At 40.0% G+C, this 19457-nt stretch overlaps 1 protein-coding gene across 5 annotated transcripts in view; it reads left to right on the forward strand.

Annotated features, from left to right (window-relative positions):
* Positions 1-1051: 1051 nt before the first annotated feature.
* Positions 1052-19457, forward strand: part of RUNDC3B (RUN domain containing 3B) — a gene marked incomplete at both ends in the record, with an annotated part of 146433 nt that continues 128027 nt past the window's right edge. For 4 of the 5 annotated variants that reach the window (XM_079711513.1, XM_079711511.1, XM_079711514.1 and 1 more), the window contains one exon: positions 1254-1375. In XM_079711513.1, the coding sequence (XP_079567639.1) occupies positions 1254-1375 (122 nt within the window). Of the gene's footprint in view, positions 1376-19457 lie in introns of all 5 variants that reach the window. The other variant, XM_079711515.1, reaches the window with a different exon arrangement.

The raw sequence follows: 19457 nt of genomic DNA on the forward strand, positions 1-19457 counted from the left end.
AAGAGAGGTGAACGGCCGACCTAGATGAGCACCAGAGAACTCGGGCCGAAGCCAGGACCTCCCTGCTGGTAAAGCTGGATGGGTGGAGAGGCTCTGGAAAGTGGGCGCTAGGTTCCAAACACTGCCCGGAGGCTCACCGCCCCCACCCCACTAATTCCGGGAGCACTGCCCAGGACGGGAGAAGGGTGAAAGGAGCAGAGTGTACACTCGCACCGCTCTCGTTCTTTTGTGGGTGGTCAGTCCGGGCTGCAGGCCTTGCTGGGGGCTAGGGTAGGAGCGAAGTGGCGTCAAAAATCCCACCACCAGACGCCGCAAGAGGGATGTTCTGCGGGCAGTTTCCCTCTTTGGGCTATCTGTAGCTGTCTACTAGGCCAGGGGAGGGCGTTAGGACAAAAGAAAATCCGCTCCCTTCCTGGGAGTCAGCCCTGGGTCAGGTGCGGGAGCCGGCGCTGCTGCTGGCTCGGCGTTGTAGCTACGGATGCCTCTAGGCTGGGGAGTCGGATTCTGGAAACGGGATCAGCCGTTAGAGCTAGAGATCCCAGCCGTTAGCTGGGCTCCGGGCAAGGGTCGTCAACACACCCGGAGCACTCCCGAGTCCCGCATCCCACAATCCCCAGGCCAGCTGCGGCGCTGCTCCCCTGGGTGCCGACTGCCTGCGGCTCACCGGCTGCGAGCGCGGGCCGGGAGTCTTGACAGCTGCCCACGCGATGGGGCGGGGCTCTAGCAGGTTGCTTTAAAGATCTGCGCGGCCAGCCCCGCCCCTCGCGCGCTGTGATTGGCTCCAGCTGGGGCGGCGTTGGCCCGATAGGGGCAGGGAGGGCGGGCTGCGCGCGTGAGGCCTGTGGCTCTCTGCGGTGCCGGCAGTTGGGGAGCCAGTGGCGGTTGAGCGCGGGTGGTTGGGCCTGCGGGGCCGGCGGGCACGCGCCTGCGCGGCCGCCGAGGTCCCTGGGGGAAGTAGGGGAGCTGCTGACGCCGACCTGAACGCGCCTCCCGGCGACTGGCGGCGCGCGCAAGGGCGGGGGTGGTGCGTGTGTGTGTGTGTGTGTGTGTGTGTAGCTCTGGTGCGGAGCGCCAGCCGCCAGTCCCCGGGTGCGAATCCCTCACCGTCCTCTACACCCTCCCTCCGTCCCCCTCTCCTTCCCTTCCACTCTCCCGCGGCCCCACGGCCGCACGCCGAGCGAGAGCCCGGGGAAGCAGGTGTGAGCAGCGGGCGGGGTCGCACGAGACAAAGGGGGCGCGGGGGTCAGCCCGCCATGGCCTCCCGGAGCCTGGGGGGCCTGGGCGGGAACCGCGGCGGGGGCGGCGGCGGCGGCAGGAAGAGCCTGAGCGCCCGCAACGCCGCGGTGGAGAGGAGGAACCTGATCACGGTGTGCAGGTACGGAGCGGCCCGCCGTTTGGGAGAGAAGAGGGGGGCCGCCGGCGCCGCGGGCTCAGGGTTGGGGCGAGCGCGAGCCCCTGGGGGTCCCGGAGATAACTGGCTGTAGCCCCGGCCGCTACCGCGCCGGGCGTGTCTGCGGCGCGGAGCGTCCAGAGAGGGGCCGGTCTGGGTACCGCCAAGGCCCCGGACTTCCCATCAATTTCAGTGCTGGGAGCAACTGAGGGTAGGGCTTGGGGCGGGGCTGGGGGAGGATTTGTTTCGAATGTGCAATCTAGTGTCTGAGTAAAAGAGGAGGGCAGGGAACAAGAACTCTTTCATTTAGTGCGCGTTAAGCTGTCGGGCAGCTTTTAGTAAAGTAATCGTTACTGTGATTGTTTACTGTGTTGCCTCAAAATCGGAGTGCGTTTTGTTTGTGTTTTGGCTTGTTTACATATATATTGTCCTTTCGTGCCACAAATATTAAGTGCCTACTACATGCTAGCTAAGTGTGTGTGTGGTGTGTGTGTGTGTGTGTGTGTGTGTCGCCGTCCGTGCCCTCTCCACTGTAAATTGCAGTATTAGTGCTGTTTCTGCAGTTGAAAGCAAGAGTGGGACTGTCGAGGATACCTAGTCAGTGATTTATTTCAAGGTCTGCCTTTCTTTAATTGTTTTCTATCTGTAATTGTAGTATTCCCTTACTTTAGAAAATGTAGAAACATAAGAGGAATAATGACTTTCAGCCAGACCAGTATTCAGAAATAACTGACTTTTAACATGCTGACATTTTCTTTAAGTCTTGTTTCTGGGTATTAAAAAAAATTGAAGTCCTAAGCATTCATTCCTTAGGAACTTCTTTAAACCATTAAGTTGCTGTAAAATTACGTTGTTCCATCAAACCCCTCTTCATCAGCTGTCGAAAATCCTGTAAGCATGAGAGAATAATGAGACCTTTTCCTCCTTTGCAATTTAGATCTGTATTTTTTTCTTTTCCTTGTGTAAATAATGTCTAGCATCTTAAGCAGAATATAGGTATTTATACTAGGACTATATTCAATAACTTTCAAATAGATATTCAAACTTTCAAAATAACAAGTGATTTTTTGTTTTTTTTACCTTAGACTATTACAGCTGTTTGCCCATCTAGCAGGAAGACCTGTCTTACTGACTTATATGGCACTTGGAGTTATAAACAGTAAAATATTAATTTGGAATCTGTTGAATTTACCATTTGTGCTGTCTAGGATGCAACCTTTGGAGGAAGATAGGTTGTATGAAATTTTTTTTACATCTAAGCAAATTTCTAAAAATTAGGTAAATAGAACAGTAAGCAAGGCTGATTTTCTTACCTTTACATGTATTAAGAAGAATTATTTTTTAAAAAGAGAATGTTTTCAAGCAGACCCCAACATATACAGTGATTCTTGGGGTGATGTATTTCATAAAGGCTCCATAAGTGTTAAGCTTCATAGGGCAGCGACCATGTCTGCTTTTTGCTCAGTTTTCTTTTTTCTTTCATTCTTCCTACCATAGCATCTGACACTCAGTAAATATTTATTGTATGAGTAAATCCAGTGGAGGGTAACAGTTTTTGTTTTGGGGAGTTTTGTTTTGTAGTAGTGGCAGCTGAAGTGATTTTGAGTGTTTGCAGCATGGTGTTAATTAACCAAATGTTTCAACCTAAGATTTTAAACACCTGGGCTGACATATATTGCTCTGAATCAGTGTGGCAATCTTTGGAATGGTGGATGTTGAAGATTTGGGGTAAAACACAGTAGATGGGAAGAGGTTTTATGCTCTACTCATTTTTTAAGACAATAAAAACAGATGAGAAAAAAAAATCAGTGGAGGGTACTATTCCCTTTGCATCTCCATTTTTGTCACGGCATCAGAGGCAGTTCAGGAGAAGAAAGGGACTTGTACCTCAACCTTATTTAAGATACATGTTAAGTTATGTTTTAAGAAATTTCAGTCACATCACACTGATTTGTGTGGACTGTTGTCTGGGCTAGCTGTATTTTTGTTATGTTTATTTGCCTAATTCTTGTTCTCTACTCTGAAGTGAGTATAAGTGCTGACTTTAGTTACAGTTTACATGTAAACTTAGTATTGTAGCTAAAATAAATTTCGATTTCTGGCTTAGATTTCAACTTGTGTATTTATTTATGTGGATAATACTACAAACACTGTTCTTCACGTCCAGATAGTTGATGGTGCATATAAATTATTATCCTTGTGTAATAATGGGATGTATTTGATAGGCTTTGTCTAAAAGCCTTTTATTTTTTGGAAAAAAGTCACTGTAGGCCATTTGGATGTTTTAAGTATCCCCACCTAAATTCAGCAAAATGAGCCAATCAATATTTATGCACTTCTGTCGGTTTTCACTTTCAGAGTTAACCAAACCCTGGGTATCTCACCCATGTCTCTTAATGAATTTATTTAAAAATTTTTATGTAGCAGATCAGACGTGATTTGGTATTTAAGTTGGGAAGAAGCTGGTTTAGTGGACATATAATTGAGTTCTAAGTTTACTTTGTCATTAATTGTGTGTCTTTTAATAAGCCCATTTTCTAGTTTTCTCATCTGTAAAATAAACTTGGACTAGATCATTGGTAATCTTCAATGACAGCCCTGAAACTAATAATAGTCTTCAAGCAGAATGAGTTTATATTTGGTTTTGAATTTCTCCAAACATGAGCAGGGTAATGGTAGACATATGTTTAATGGTAGCTGGATGAGCCATGTGCATTTTTCTCTGTAAACAAAAACATTTTGAATTGTGCCTTCCGTATTGTGACTCTCTGCTGATATTCTGGAAAAATGGAACAGTATAGAAAGCCAAACCAAACCAAAACAAACTCCCCCCACCCCCTGACTATCATTCTGTTATATGTATTAATACTTATACAGTAATGATTTTCATTACCCCTTAAACAATTTAGGCATACTGTACTCTCAGTTTAGGTTTACAACCTTATTATGTAACTACACAATTTTTTCAGTTTAAAAACGCCTTATATAAGAACAACATCATTACAGTTTAAACTTTGGAAGTGAGTTATTTGGTTAGGTGGGATAGTCAGGAATTGAATTTTGGTTCATTGTGATTGTGTATGTAATTATTTCATCAGTTGTATTTTTTATGAACATTTATATATTATAGACTAAAAACACTTAGTACTTCTCTCAGCAAATAAGTACTCTTTTATCATATTTTTCACAGATTGTGGTGGAGAGAAAGTAGGTCGTTTGAGATCTCTAAATGTTCCACACTCAACTCCAAAATATTCATAGACTGACTTTAGTTCTGTGTACCAACTAGTATTTTCCCTGCATATTCTCTACCATTTAGAAAAATTAAATTGTTAAAGTCCTTCAGAATTTTTTTTAACCTGCATTTTTCATCCATAGAAAATCAGGTACTGCTCATTTTTTTCTATCATTTTTAAGCTTCATAGGTTATTGAAAAACGTACATATTCCTTTGATTTTAGTTCTGGTGACAAGGAGAATTAAAATATAAATTCTCTTTCTGTGGGTTAACATCAGTTTATGAAAAATAAATTATTAAGATAAACATTTAAATATACATGGATAAATATTTAAAAATAACATTTGTTAAATGTTTGAACCAGTTCTTTAAGAGAAGCTCCCCACACAAAGTCATACGTTTCCCATCTTGTGCATGGAAAGGATTAATGAGAGATTGAAAGAGGTAGTATGATGAGCTAAGCACAGTGGAGACCAGTGATGATTTTCAAAATTAAAGTACTTTTAATAACATGTACATAGTTCTTAGTTTTCTATAGGTCAAGATATTATTTCATAACATGAATGTTAATTCAAATAACAGTAGCACCTCATTTTCTCAGTGTTTTTGGGAAATGAGATGCTCATATTTTTCATGTAACTGATGTTTGAGTTAAAATTCTCCTATCAACTGCAGTGCTTTTACTCAGCATTTATTGTGGTGTGCAATCTTCCGTATAACTGAAGCCTATAAATTAAGTGTTCAGATTTAAACTACAATAAAGAATATTTAAAACATTTTGGATGAACTCCTTTTAAAAAAGGATTATGCAGGGACTTCCCTGGTGGCACAGTGGATGAGGCTCCGTGCTCCCAGTGCAGGGGGCCTGGGTTTGATCCCTGGTCAGGGAACTAGATCCCACATGCATGTCACAACTGAGAGTTTGCATGCCACAACTAAGGAGCCAGCGAACCAGACCGAAGGAGCCAGCCTACCACAATTAAGACCTGGAGCAACCAAATAAATAAATAAACATTTAAAAAAAAGGATTATGCATTTCCCTACCTTATTTTAAAAAACTCTACATAGTATAATATAATCCTTATCATTGACTTTACTCTGGATCTGTTTCCGTGAATATACCCTGTGTAGTGGTTGCCCTTGGACACTCTTGAGGTACATAGAGCTGTTTGCTACATGGCCTCAGAAGATTGTGTGTTTGGAGTTCTTGGTCTGTTTTTGCATTTACTGTCTCTTCCTACCAAGTTAGCTGTTATTTCTTGCAACTCTGCCTGTTTCTACCAGCTTTTTTCTTTGTGCTTCTCATCCTGACTTGCTCATTATAATTGGTTGTGAACTAGGAAAACAGAGAAGTAAATTTATTTATTTTTGTTAAAAAAAAAAAAAGTCACTGAGAGGCCTGAGTTCAGTGAGTGAGCTTTAGCACTCTGAACTTCTTAACATTCTGGTTGCTGAATAATCGGGAAAAAAATGATCTATTCCTATGCTTAAGAAGGATGGAGGCATTGCAGATATGTGAAGTATTACCGAGTATTATTGGTGGTATAATCCTCTAAATAACTTTAAATTCAGTTACTTACTTGCCTTGTTACTATTGATATTTGCTTGAGAATGCCCTTTTAAGACTGTTCATACCTTGCCTATCATGATTATATTTTTGGCTAAAGCTCTTTTAGTCATGCTGTACGTGGTAGAACTTTGGGTTGGGACTTTGAGCAACATTACCTGTACTGTATTGCTTTGGAGAAGGTTCAGTATCATTTCTAAAGATTCTTAGAGCCCTAATAGTAGGTTTTCACAATGGAGGTAGGATGATCATCTTACCAGTTGGAGGCAGGCTTCTCAGCATTCACAGAAGGTAATTATCTCTTCCCCTAGCTTAACTGGGTTCATATTCAACTGACAACAGAGAATAGCTGTCCCCTACACATTTATTAGAGGGTATTATCTTAACTTCACTGCTGACTGATAAATGTCAGAAGTCAGGTGAGAGATATGATATTGAGGGGGGAGATATGTGAAGCTTATCCACTGTTATATTCAGTCTTACAGGTTTATAAAATGTATCTCTCGATCAGTCCAGATCATCAGAGAGAAGTTGAGTATGTAGACTGCATTGCTTTGCACTCTCCTTTCCCAGTTGCTTTTGCCCCTCTCGTACATTGATAATATTCCATCAGCCTACATTGAGGGTCAGTAGAAGAAGCAATTACAGAGGATCTTCTTGAAATTGTTGTCAAGAACATTGTTTATTTTGTCAAAAAGTATTTTCTTTTGTGAAGATTTTTATGAGAAATATCTGTCTTTTTTTAGTGCCAAGAATTGTAGCTTTCGGCAGTTGATTTATTTATATCTACTGGACATGAATGTGTAACTGACAACTTCTCTTTTTCTCATACAGCTATTAGAAGTCTTAGTGTTAAATCTGTGGCCAACCTCTAAAACACATGTAGAGCATCATGGTGATGTATCAGTATTTAGTCTCATTTCTAGCTACAATTTTTCTATATGCATATAAGTCAATTTTTATTGACTTATATGCATATAGAAAAGTACACACAGCATAGGTGTATAATGAATTGTTTTTGCAAAGAGAACACAACATTGTAACTAGCACCCAGGTCAAGAAAAAGAGCATTACCCAGAGGAAATGAAATCATTATGTCAGAAAGGTATCTGCACCTGCATGTTCATTGCAGCATTATTTCCAGTAGTCAAGACATGGAAGCAACCTAAGTGTCCATCGATTGATGAATGGATAAAGAAGATGTGGTACATAGATACACAATGGAATATTACTCAGCCATAAAAAAGAGGGAAATCCTGCCATTTGCCACAGCATGGATAGACCTTGAGGGCGGTATGCTAAGTGAAGTAAGTCAGAGAAAGACAGATACTGTATGATCTCACTTATATGTGGAATCTTATAAAAAATCATACTCATAGATACAGAGAACAGATTGGTGGTTGCAAGAGGCAGGGGGTAGAAGGTTAACAGAAGGGTGAAGGTGGTCAAAAGGTACAGACTTTCAGTTTTAAGATAAATAAGTTATGGGAATGTAATAATAATAATAAAAGAGAGTATTACCCAAATCCCCAGAAACCTCTTCCTTGCCTTCTTTCATACTACCCCTATAAAGGGTAACCATTCTCCTAGCTCTCAACACAGTTGTTTAGTTTTGCCTTTTTCTGAATTTGAATGTGTTGGGTCTTTGTCGCTGCACGCGGGCTTTCTCTAGTTGCGGCGAGCAGGGGCTACTCTTTGTTGCCTTGTGTGGGCTTCTCATTGCAGTGGCTTCTCTTGTTGCGGAGCACAGGCTTTAGGCACACGGGCTTCAGTAGTTGTGGCTCGCGGGCTCTAGAGAGCAGGCTTAGTAGTTGTGGAACACGGGCTTAGTTGCTCCACGGCATGTGGGATCTTTCCCCACCAGGGATCGAACCCATGTCCCCAGCATTGGCAGGCAGATTATTAACCACTGTGCCACCAGTGAAGTCCATGTATCTTTTTCTATTTAGCTTATTTTGCTCAACATTATGTTTGTGAGAGTCACCCTTTTTGTTGCACGTAACTGTAGTTTGTTAATTTTCATTGCTGTATCTTTTTCCATTGTATGAATATGCCACAGTTTATCCATTCAGCCTAATGGACATTCGAGTTTTTTTCACTTTTTGACTATTACTAATTGAATATTCATGAATATGTATTTTGGTGAATATATGTACAGGTTTCTGTCAGATATATACTTATGAGTGGAGTTTCTGGGTTATATGGCATGCATATGTTCAGCTTCAGTGGATATAACAGTTTTCCAAAGGCGTGGTACCAGTCTGCATAGTAGTGAGCAGTGTACAGTTGACCCTTGAACAATGCAGGGGTTAGGGGTGCTGACCCTCAGCGCAGTCAAAAATCTGCATATAACTTCACAGTGGGCCCTTTGTATCGGTAGTTCTGCATTCTCAGATTCTACCAACCGCTGATTGTGTAGTACTGTATTTAGTGGAAAAAAATCTGTGTAAAAGTGGACCTGTGCAGTTCAAACCCGTGTTGCTCAACGGTCAACTGTATAAGAATTCCAGTTGCTCTACGTGCTCACCAACACTTGAAATTTTGTATTTCCCTGATGTCTGTTGTTAAGCACCTATCCATAAGTCTGTTGGCCATTTGGAGAGTCTCTTTTGTGAAGTGCCAGTTCGGGTCGTTTATCATCTGGAATATCTGACTTTTTGTTTGTCTGATGTGTAACTCTTTGTACGTTCTATGTGGGTCTTTTGCTGGATATATTTAAGGCAAGCATCTTTTCCCATTTGGTGGCTTGATTTTTCATTCTCTTTGTAGTGTGTTTTTATGAATAGAAGTTCCTAATTGTAAAGTAGTCCATAACTTTCCTTCATGGGTTGCTTATTGTGACCTGAAATTGGCAGTAATGCAAATATTATTCTGTTTTCTTCTAAAAGATTTATTGTTTTGATTTTTTACATTTATATCAACAATCTACCCATACTTGATTTAAGTATTTACCTTAGGAAAATCAGTTTGACCTGTTAACCATTTATTAAGAAGACCATGCTTTCCCCACTACACTCAAGTGTCACATTTATCGGAAGTCAGGTGACTGGATCATTTGTCTGCTTCTGGACTCCCTCTTCTGTTCCATCAGTCTACTTGTCTGTCCTTGAGCTAATATCATACTGGCTTAATAACTATAATATGTCTTGATGTTTGGTAATGTAAGTTCTTCAGCTTTGTTGTTCAATATTGTCTGTTCTTGGGCTTTGCAAACTAGATTTTAGAATCAGCTTGTCAATTTCCATGAAAAAATCTGCTGGATTTTTATTAAGATTGCACTTAATCTATAAATCAATTTTGGGAATTGTCATTTTTATGAGACTTAAATGCAATCCATGAATATACTATATCCATCCCTTCATGTATTTAACTATTCTGAAATTTTTCTCAAAGATGTTTTGTAGTTTTGAACATATAGATATTATATCTCTTTTTAGATTTGTCCTTCCATATTTGATATGTCTGTATTATTATAATAGATCGTTTAAAAACTTTTTCGGACTTCCCTGGTGGTGCCGTGGTTAAGAATCCGCCTGCCAATGCAGGGCACATGGGTTTGATCCCTGGTCCGGGAAGATCCCACATGCCGCGGAGTAACTAAGCCCGTGTGCTACAACTACTGAGTCCGCACTCTAGAGCCTGTGTGCCTAGAGCCCTTGCTCTGCAACAAGAGAAGCCACCGCAATGAGAAGCCTGTGCACTGCAACGAAGAGTAGCCTCCGCTTGCCGCAACTAGAGAAAAGCCCCTGCGCAGCAACGAAGACCCAACGCAGCCAAAAATACATAAATAAATTTATTTAAAAAAAAACCAACCTTTTCATTTTCTTTTTTTGCTGATATATAAACATGGAATTTACCTTTTAAAATATTGGTCTTGTAATCTAGCAATTTTACCAGATGTGCTTATTAAATCTAATAGATTTTCTGCAGTTTTTTGTTTATTTGTTTTAGCATTCTGAGTACATTGTCATGTCTTGTGCCTGCTTTATTTCTTCCCTTTTTAAACTTTATGTCTTTTCTTTTTTGTCTTACTGCACTGGCTAGGACCACAGTATTACAGAAAGCATTAATAGTTTTACCTTTAAGTAGGATGTTTGCAGTAGGTTTTTTTTTAGTTCCCTTCTACTTGTAGATTGCTGAGAATTTTTATCATAAGTGGATACTGAATACTCTAATAACAAATATTTTTTGTCTATCAAGATGAACGTATGATTTCTCTCCTTTTTTCTTTTTATGTAGTGAATTACATTGATTGACTTTTTTTTTTGTTTGTTTGCGATACGCGGGCCTCTCACTGTTGTGGCCTCTCTCATTGCGGAGCACAGGCTCCGGACGCGCAGGCTCAGCGGCCATGGCTCAAGGGCCCAGCCGCTCCGCGGAATGTGCGATCCTCCCGGACCGGGGCATGAACCGTGTCCCCTGCATCGGCAGGCGGACTCTCAACCACTGCGGCACCAGGGAAGCCTCATTGATTGACTTTTTAATGCTAAACTACCCTGGAATAAAAAAACTGGGTTGTGCTGTATTATCTTTTTTACATATCTGTACATTCAATGAGTTGATATTTTATTTGGGATTTTTGCATATTTGTTCATGAAAGTGATTGGTCTGTGATTGTTCTCTCTTATAGTGTCCTTGTCTCGGTTTGTCATTAAAATTATCTGACCTTACAAAACAAGTTGGGAAATGTTCTTTTGTGTTCTGTAGAAGAATTTGTGTAAGATTATTATTATTTCTTTCTTAAACTTTTGGAAGAATTCACCAGGGAAGGAATCTGAACCGCAAATTATCTTTGTAGGAAGTGGTTTAGTAACAGATTCAATTTATTTAATAGATAATGAACAATTGAGATTTCCTGTTTCTTCTTTTATCAGTTTCAGCGAGTTCTTCAAGGAATACACCGATTTCATGTATGTTATCAAATTTAAACGTAAAACTTTTCTTAATATCCTCTTAATATCTTTCTACTGTTTAAAAATCTGTAGTCATTTTCTATTTTTCTCTCCTGATATTGGTATTCTCTGTTTTTCACTTTTTTTTTTTTTTTTTTTTGCAGTACGCGGGCCTCTCACTGTTGTGGTCTCTCCCATTGCGGAGCACAGGCTCCGGACGCGCAGGCTCAGCGGCCATGGCTCACGGGCCCAGCCGCTCCGCGTCATGTGGGATCTTCCCAGACCGGGGCATGAACCTGTGTCCCCTGCATCGGCAGGCGGACTCTCAACCACTGCGCCACCAGGGAAGGCCCCCAATGTTTTTTTTTTTCTTACTAGGAGTATATAAATTTTATTAATGTCTTCAGAGAACCAGCCTTTGGCTTTGTTAATTTCCTCTGTTGTGTGTGTGTGTGTGTGTGTGTGTGTGTATATATATATATATATATATATATATATATATTTTTTTTTTTTTTTTTTTTTTTTTTTTTTTGCTGTACGCGGGCCTCTCACTGTTGTGGTCTCTCCCATTGCGGAGCACAGGCTCGGGACGCGCAGGCTCAGCGGCCATGGCTCACGGGCCCAGCCGCTCTGCGGCATGTGGGATCTCCCCAGACTAAGGTGTGAACCCGTGTCCCCTGCATCGGCAGGCAGACTCTCAACCACTGCTCCACCAGGGAAGCCCTGTTGTATATTTCTTAATTTATTGATTTCTCTTATCGTCTTTATTTCCTTCCTTCCAATTTTTTTAAAGTTCATTTTCTTTTTCTAATTTCTTGAGATGGGAGTTTAAATCATTGTTTTTCAGCCTTTCGTCTTTCCACTCTGCATTTTAAGACTGCACATTCCCTTGTTTGACCTTGCTTTGAGATAGCAAACAAGATTTAAAATTTGTATCTTCACTATTAATTAGTTTAAAATGTTTTCTACTTTCTGTTGGGATTTCTTTTTTGTCTCATGGGTTACTTTAAAAGGTATTGTTTAATTTTCAGACAGCTGAGGATTTTCTATTTTTAGTTATTGAATTCTAACTTAATTCCACTGTGCAGAGAATATTCTAAAAGATTTTAAAGTTTTGAATTTTTATTTATGCTTTCATGATGCAACATATGGTTAATTTTTATAAATATTTTATATGCATTTGAAAAGAATGTAAACAGTCCTCTGTATCCACCGGTTCCACATCTGCCTATATGGAGGGCCAACTTTAAGGGACTTGAGCATTTGTGGATTTTGGTATCCTCAGGGGTCCTGGAACCAATTCCCCACAGATATCAAGGGATGACTGTATGCTGTCATTGTTGATTGCATGTATGCCAATTAGCTCTAGTATGTTGATTGTGTTTATATCATCTGTATCCTTACTAGTTTTTTGTGTGCTTAGCCTGATATTAAGAGAGATGTGTTAAAGTCTATTTCTATGAGTGTAGATTTGTCTTTTTCTCCTCTTAGTTCTGTCATATTTTTAAAAATTTATTTTCTTCATTATTGTTATTATTTTTCTTTGGCTGTGTTGGGTCTTCGTTGTGGCATGCGGGTTTCTCTCTAGTTGCGGCATACGGTTTTTCACTCTTTAGTTGTGGCACATGGGCTCCAGGGCGCGTGGGCTCTGTAATTTGCGGCATGGGGGCTCTCTCGTTGAGGTGCACGAGCTCAGTAGTTGTGGTGCATGGACTTAGTTGCCCCGCAGCATGTGGGATCTTAGTTCCCCACCAGGGATGGAATCTGGGTCCCCTGTGTTGGAAGGCGGATTCTTTGTCACTGGACCACCAGGGAAGTCCCTGTCAGTTTTTTGTTGTTGTTGTTAAGTATTTTGTTGCTCAATTACTAGGTGAGTGCAGATTTAGAATTGTGATCTCTTCCTAGTGATTTCATTCCTTTGTTATCATGAAATGTCCTTCTTTATCTCTAATACTGTTCCTACCTTAAAGTCTATTTTTTTCTTGCTATTAACGTAGTTAAAACAGCTTTCTTGGGCTTCCCTGGTGGCGCAGTGGTTGAGAGTCCGCCTGCCGATGCAGGGGATGCGGGTTCGTGCCCTGGTCTGGGAAGATCCCACATTCTGCAGAGCGGCTGGGCCCGTGAGCCTGCGCGTCCGTAGCCTGTGCTCCGCAACGGGAGAGGCCACAACAGTGAGAGGCCCGTGTACTGCAAAACAAACAAACAAAACCCAGCTTTTCTTGTAGTTAGCATTTGTATGATGTACTTTTTCCATTCTTTTTTCCCCCTTAATATTTATTTATTTATTTAGGCTGCACCAGGTCTGCGTTGCAGCATGTTTAGTTGTAGCATGTGGGATCTTTTAGTTGTGGCATGCAGACTTCTTAGTTGTGGCATGCATTCAGGATCTAGTTCCCCGACCAGGGATCGAACCTGGGCCCCCTGCATTGGGAGTGTGGAGTCTTACCCACCAGACCACCAGGGAAGTCTCTACTTTTTCCATTACTAATTTTCAGTATTTCTGGGTCCTTAAATTTAAAGTGTCTCTTGTAGGCAGGATAGAATTGAATTTTGCATTTTATCTAGTGTTTTATTTAGAGTATTTAGCCCATCTTTATTTAATGTTATTACATTTGGGTTTATGGCTACCATTTTACTATTTATGTTCACTTTTTCTCTCTTCTTGTTTTGTTATATATCAGTGTTTTTTATTATTTCATTTATTTCACATAGAGTTTTTCTCTCTATGAACTTGTTGGTCATATATTCTTTTCTGTTTTCTATACAGTTGACCCTTGAACAATGTGGGGGTTGGGATGCTGATCCTCCACAAGTCAAAAGTCCACGTGTAACTTTGCAGTCAGCCCTCCATACTTGTGATTCTGCATCCACAGATTCACCCAATCGTGGATCATATACTACCGTAGTATGTATTCATGGGAAATAAATGGTCCATGTATAAGTGGACCACTACAGTTCAAACCTGTGTCGTTCAAGGGTCAACTGTTCATATATTTGGTTTCTATCCTTTGGGCAGTTACCCTTGATTTATTACATATAATGCAAATTTAAATTTTATTGCCTCTCCAGTAGTATTAGAACCATTTATCCCCCCTCATCCTAAAACATACTTTTAAATAAATATGGCTCTCATTATGCTGTAATCTAATTATCTTTTTGTCTCCTATTAGAATGTGCATTTCTCAAGTCCAGGAATCATAGTTTATTCAGCATCTGTTTTATTCCCAGCATCTAGTATGTAGTGGGCATGTTTATCAAATGAGGTAATTCTCCCTAACTAGTGAAGAATAATAGCAGTGGACATTTCCAAAATAAGGTTGAAGGTGAATTAAAGAACCATCCTCACTTATTTTTAAACAGTCACCCTAATGACTAATCTCTAATGATGGTGGAGTTTTAAACATCTAATAGCTTTAGACTCACAGATGCAGAGAACAAACTAGTGGTTACCAGTGGGGGGAGAGAAGGGAGGAGGAGGGGCAATATAAGGGTGGGGGATTAAGAGGTATAAACTATTAGGTATAAAATAATCTATAAGGATATATTGTACAACACGGGGAAGATAGCAAATATTTTATAATAACTATAAATAGAATATAACCTTTAAAAACTGAAAACAAATAAAAAGCATTCAAATTTTAAAAAATCTAATAACTTCAGTAGTAGAATTGTCTATCTAGTTACTAGATAGCTTACCTATGTTAAAATATATTAATTGAATATTTTCACCTGTCATTGAGTAAAGAAGAATTGGATTCCAAAGGGATATGTGATCCAAGTGTACAGTGAAAGTATTCTTTATTAAAATGATTTTAATTGGGAGTTATTTCATATAAGAAGTCAAATGAGTTATTTTAAGATGGTAAGTTTTCTTGGTTTGAATACTTTGTAATTTTTTTTTTTGTGTGTGTGTGTGTGTTACGTGGGCCTCTCACTGTTGTGGCCTCTCCCATTGCGGAGCACAGGATCCGGACGCACAGGCTCAGCGGCCATGGCTCACGGGCCCAGCCGCTCCGCGGCATGTGGGATCTTCCCGGGCCGGGGCACGAACCCGTGTCCCCTGCATCGGCAGGCGGACTCTCAACCACTGCGCCACCAGGGAAGCCCTACTTTGTAATTTTAAATAAAATTTTTTAATTTGTCCTTTTTTTTTTTTTGAAGATAGTGCTTCAATGTTATTTTTCATGTTGTGCAATCTTGCTCTCATCAGTCTGCTTATATAGCGGTACAAGATGTTAATAATATACTATCTCAGCCTTAAGGTACCTAGATTAACAGTTCTATTTTGAAAGAAATTTTGACAGTAGAGGTGGGAAAATATTTTAAAATATACTTCTCTCTCTCTCTTTTTGATTTTTACATTGAGCAAAAGTTTAAAAAATGGTAAACACTGCCAAAATAGACTTTTGAGTTTCATGGTGTATATTCCAGATGGTTGGAACTTTTTTATTCTGTGTTTCAATAAAACTTTATTTACAGAAACAGGCAACTGGTTGGTTTTGGCCTGTGGACAGTAGTCTACAGACTCCTGCTAAATGGATCTAGGAAAAGTATTTTTTTTCTCCTTACAAAGGAATTTAAATTATAGAAAAAATAAAGGGGAAGATACACATGATGGTTGGGAGTTCTTAACTTGCATAAAACTTGAAAAAAGAAGACAAATTGCTGATTCAAAAAGATTTGGGGGGTTTCTTTTTTTCTTAATTTAATTTAATTTTTTTTTATACAGCAGGTTCTTATTAGTTATCCATTTTATACATATCAGTGTATACATTACAATCCCAATCTCCCAATCCATCCCACCCCCACCCCCACCGCCACTTTCCCCCCTTGGTGTCCATACATTTGTTCTCTATGTCTGTGTCTCAATTTCTGCCCTGCAAACTGGTTCATCTGTACCATTTTTCTAGGTTCCACATATATGCATTAATATACGATATTTGTTTTTCTCTTTCTGACTTACTTCACTCTGTATGACAGTCTCTGGATCCATCCACAACTCTACAAATGACCCAGTTTCGTTCCTTTTTATGGCTGAGTAATATTCCATTGTATATATGTACCACACCTTCTTTATCCATTCGTCTGTCAGTGGGCATTTAGGTTGCTTCCATGACCTGGCTGTTGTAAATAGTGCTGCAATGAACATTGGGGTGTATATGTCTTTTTGAATTATGGTTTTCTCTGGGCATATGCCCAGTGGTGGGATTGCTGGGTCATACAGCAATTCTATTTTTAGTTTTTTAACGAACCTCCATACTGTTCTCCACAGTGGCTGTATCAATTTACATTCCCACCAACAGTGCAAGAGGGTTCCCTTTTCTCCACACCCTCTCCAGCATTTGTTGTTTGTAGATTTTCTGATGATGGCCATTCTGACTGGTGTGAGGTGATACCTCATTGTAGTTGTGATTTGCATTTCTCTAATAATTAGTGATGTTGAGCAGCTTTTCATGTGCTTCTTGGCCATCTGTATGTCTTCTTTGGAGAAATGTCTATTTAGGTCTTCTGCCCATTTTTTGATTGGTTTTTTTTTTTTTTAATATTGAGGTGCATGAGCTGTTTATATATTTTGGAGATTAATCCTTTGTCCATTGATTTGTTTGCAAATATTTTCTCCCATTCTGAGAGTTGTCTTTTCACCTTGTTTGTAGTTTTCTTTGCAAAAGCTTTTAAGTTTCATTAGGTCCCATTTGTTTATTTTTGTTTTTATTTCCATTACTCTAGGAGGTGAATCAAAAAAGATCTTGCTATATATGGAATTAAAAAAAAAAAATGTCATGAAGAACCTAGGGGTAAAACGGGAATAAAGACACAGACCTACTTGAGAATGGACTTGAGGATATGGGGAAGGGGAAGGGTAAGCTGTGACAAAGGGAAAGAGAGGCATGGACATATATACACTACCAAACGTAAGGTAGATAGATAGTGGGAAGCAGCCGCAGAGCACAGGGAGATCAGCTCGGTGCTTTGTGACCGCCTGGAGGGGTGGGATGGGGAGGGTGGGAGGGAGGGAGATGCATGAGGGAGGGGATGTGGGAACAGATGTATATGTATGACTGATTCACTTTGTTATAAAGCAGAAACTAATAAAAAAAAAAAAAAAAGATCTTGCTGTGATTTATGTCATAGAGTGTTCTGCCATGTTTTCCTCTAAGAGTTTTATAGTGTCTGGTCTTACATTTAGGTCTCTCATCTATTTTGAGTTTATTTTTGTGTATGGTATTAGGGACTGTTCTAATTTCATTCTTTTACATGTAGCTGTCCAGTTTTCCCAGCACCACTTATTGAAGAGGCTGTCTTTTCTCCATTGTATATCCTTGCCTCCTTTGTCATAGATTAGTTGACCGTAGGTGCGTGGGTTTATCTCTGGGCTTTCTATCCTGTTCCATTGATCTATATTTCTCTTTTTGTGCCAGTACCATATTGTCTTGATTACTGTAGCTTTGTAGTATAGTCTGAAGTCAGGGAGTCTGATTCCTCCAGCTCTGTTTTTCTCCCTCAAGACTGCTTTGGCTATTGGGGTCTTTTGTGTCTCCATACAAATTTTAAGATTTTTTGTTCTAGTTCTGTAAAAAATGCCATTGGTAAAATGATAGGGATTGCATTGAATTTGTAGATTGCTTTGGGTAGTATAGTCATTTTCACAATATTGATTCTTCCAATCCAAGAACATGGTATATCTCTCCATCTGTTGGTATCATCTTTAATTTCTTTCATCAGTGTCTTATAGTTTTCTGCATACAGGCCTTTTGTCTCCCTAGGTAAGTTTGTTCCTAGGTATTTTATTCTTTTTGTTGCAGTGGTAAAGGGAGTCTTTCCTTAAGTTCTCTTTCAGATTTTTCATCATTAATGTATAGGAATGCAAGAGATTTCTGTGCATTAATTTTGTATCCTGCAACTTAACCAAATTCATTGATTAGCTCTAGTAGTTTTCTGGCGGCATCTTTAGGATTCTCTGTGTATAGTATCATGTTTTCTGCAAACAGTGACAGTTTTACTTCTTCTTTTCCGATTTGGATTCCTTTTATTTCTTTTTCTTCTGATTGCCATGGCTAGGACTTCCAAAACTATGTTGAATAATAGTGGCAAGAGTGGACATCCTTGTCTTGTTCCTGATCTTAGAGGAAATGCTTTCAGATTTTCACCATTGAGAATGATGTTTGCTGTGGGTTTGTCTTATATGGCCTTCATTATGTTGAGGTAGGTTCCCTCTCTGCCCACTTTCTGGAGAGTTCTTATCATAAATGGGTGATAAATTTTGTCAAAAGCTTTTCCTGCATCTATTGAGATGATCATATGGTTTTTCTTCTTCAATTTGTTAATGTGGTGTATCACATTGATTGATTTGTGTATATTGAAGAATCCTTGCATCCCTGTGATAAATCCCACTTGACCATGGTGTATGATCCTTTTAATGTGTTGTTGGATTCTGTTTGCTAGTATTTTGTTGAGGAATTTTACATCTATATTCATCAGTGATATTGGTCTGTAATTTTCTTTTTTTGTAGTATCTTTGGTTTTGGTATCAGGGTTGATGGTGGGCTCATAGAATGAGTTTGGGAGTGTTCCTTCCTCTGCAATTTTTTGGAAGAGTTTGAGAAGGATGGGTGTTAGCTCTTCTCTAAATGTTTGATAGAATTCACCTGTGAAGCCATCTGGTCCTGGACTTTTGTTTGTTGGAAGGTTTATATATATATATATATATATTTTTTTTTGCGGTAGGCGGGCCTCTCACTGTTGTGGCCTCTCCCCTTGCGGAGCACAGGCTCCGGAGCACAGGCTCAGTGGCCATGGCTCACGGGCCTAGCCGCTCTGCGGCATGTGGGATCTTCCCAGACCGGGGCACGAACCCGTGTCCCCTGCATCGGCAGGCGGACTCTCAACCACTGCGCCACCAGGGAAGCCCTGTTGGAAGGTTTTTAATCACAGTTTCAATTTCATTACTTGTGATTGTTCATATTTTCTGTTTCTTTCTGGTTCAGTCTTGGAAGGTCATACCTTTCTAAGAATTTATCCATTTCTTCCAGGTTGTCCATTTTATTGGCATAGAGTTGCTTGTATTAGTCTCTTAGGATGCTTTGTATTTCTCCGGTGTTTCATTTATAATTTTATTGATTTGAGTCCTCTCCCTCTTTTTCTTCATGAGTCTGGCTAATGGTTTATAAAGTTTATTTATCTTCTCAGAGAACCAGCTTTTAGTTTTATTGATCTCTGCTATTGTTTTCTTTGTTTCTATTTCATTTATTTCTGCTCTGATCTTTATCATTTCTTTCTTTCTACTAACTTTGGGTTTTGTTTGTTTTTCTTTCTCTAGTTCCTCTAGGTTTAAGGTTAGACTGTTTATTTGAGACTTTTCTTGTTTCTTGAG

Source organism: Hyperoodon ampullatus, assembly GCF_949752795.1.
Source record: "Hyperoodon ampullatus genome assembly, chromosome: 9".
NCBI lineage: Eukaryota > Metazoa > Chordata > Mammalia > Artiodactyla > Ziphiidae > Hyperoodon > Hyperoodon ampullatus.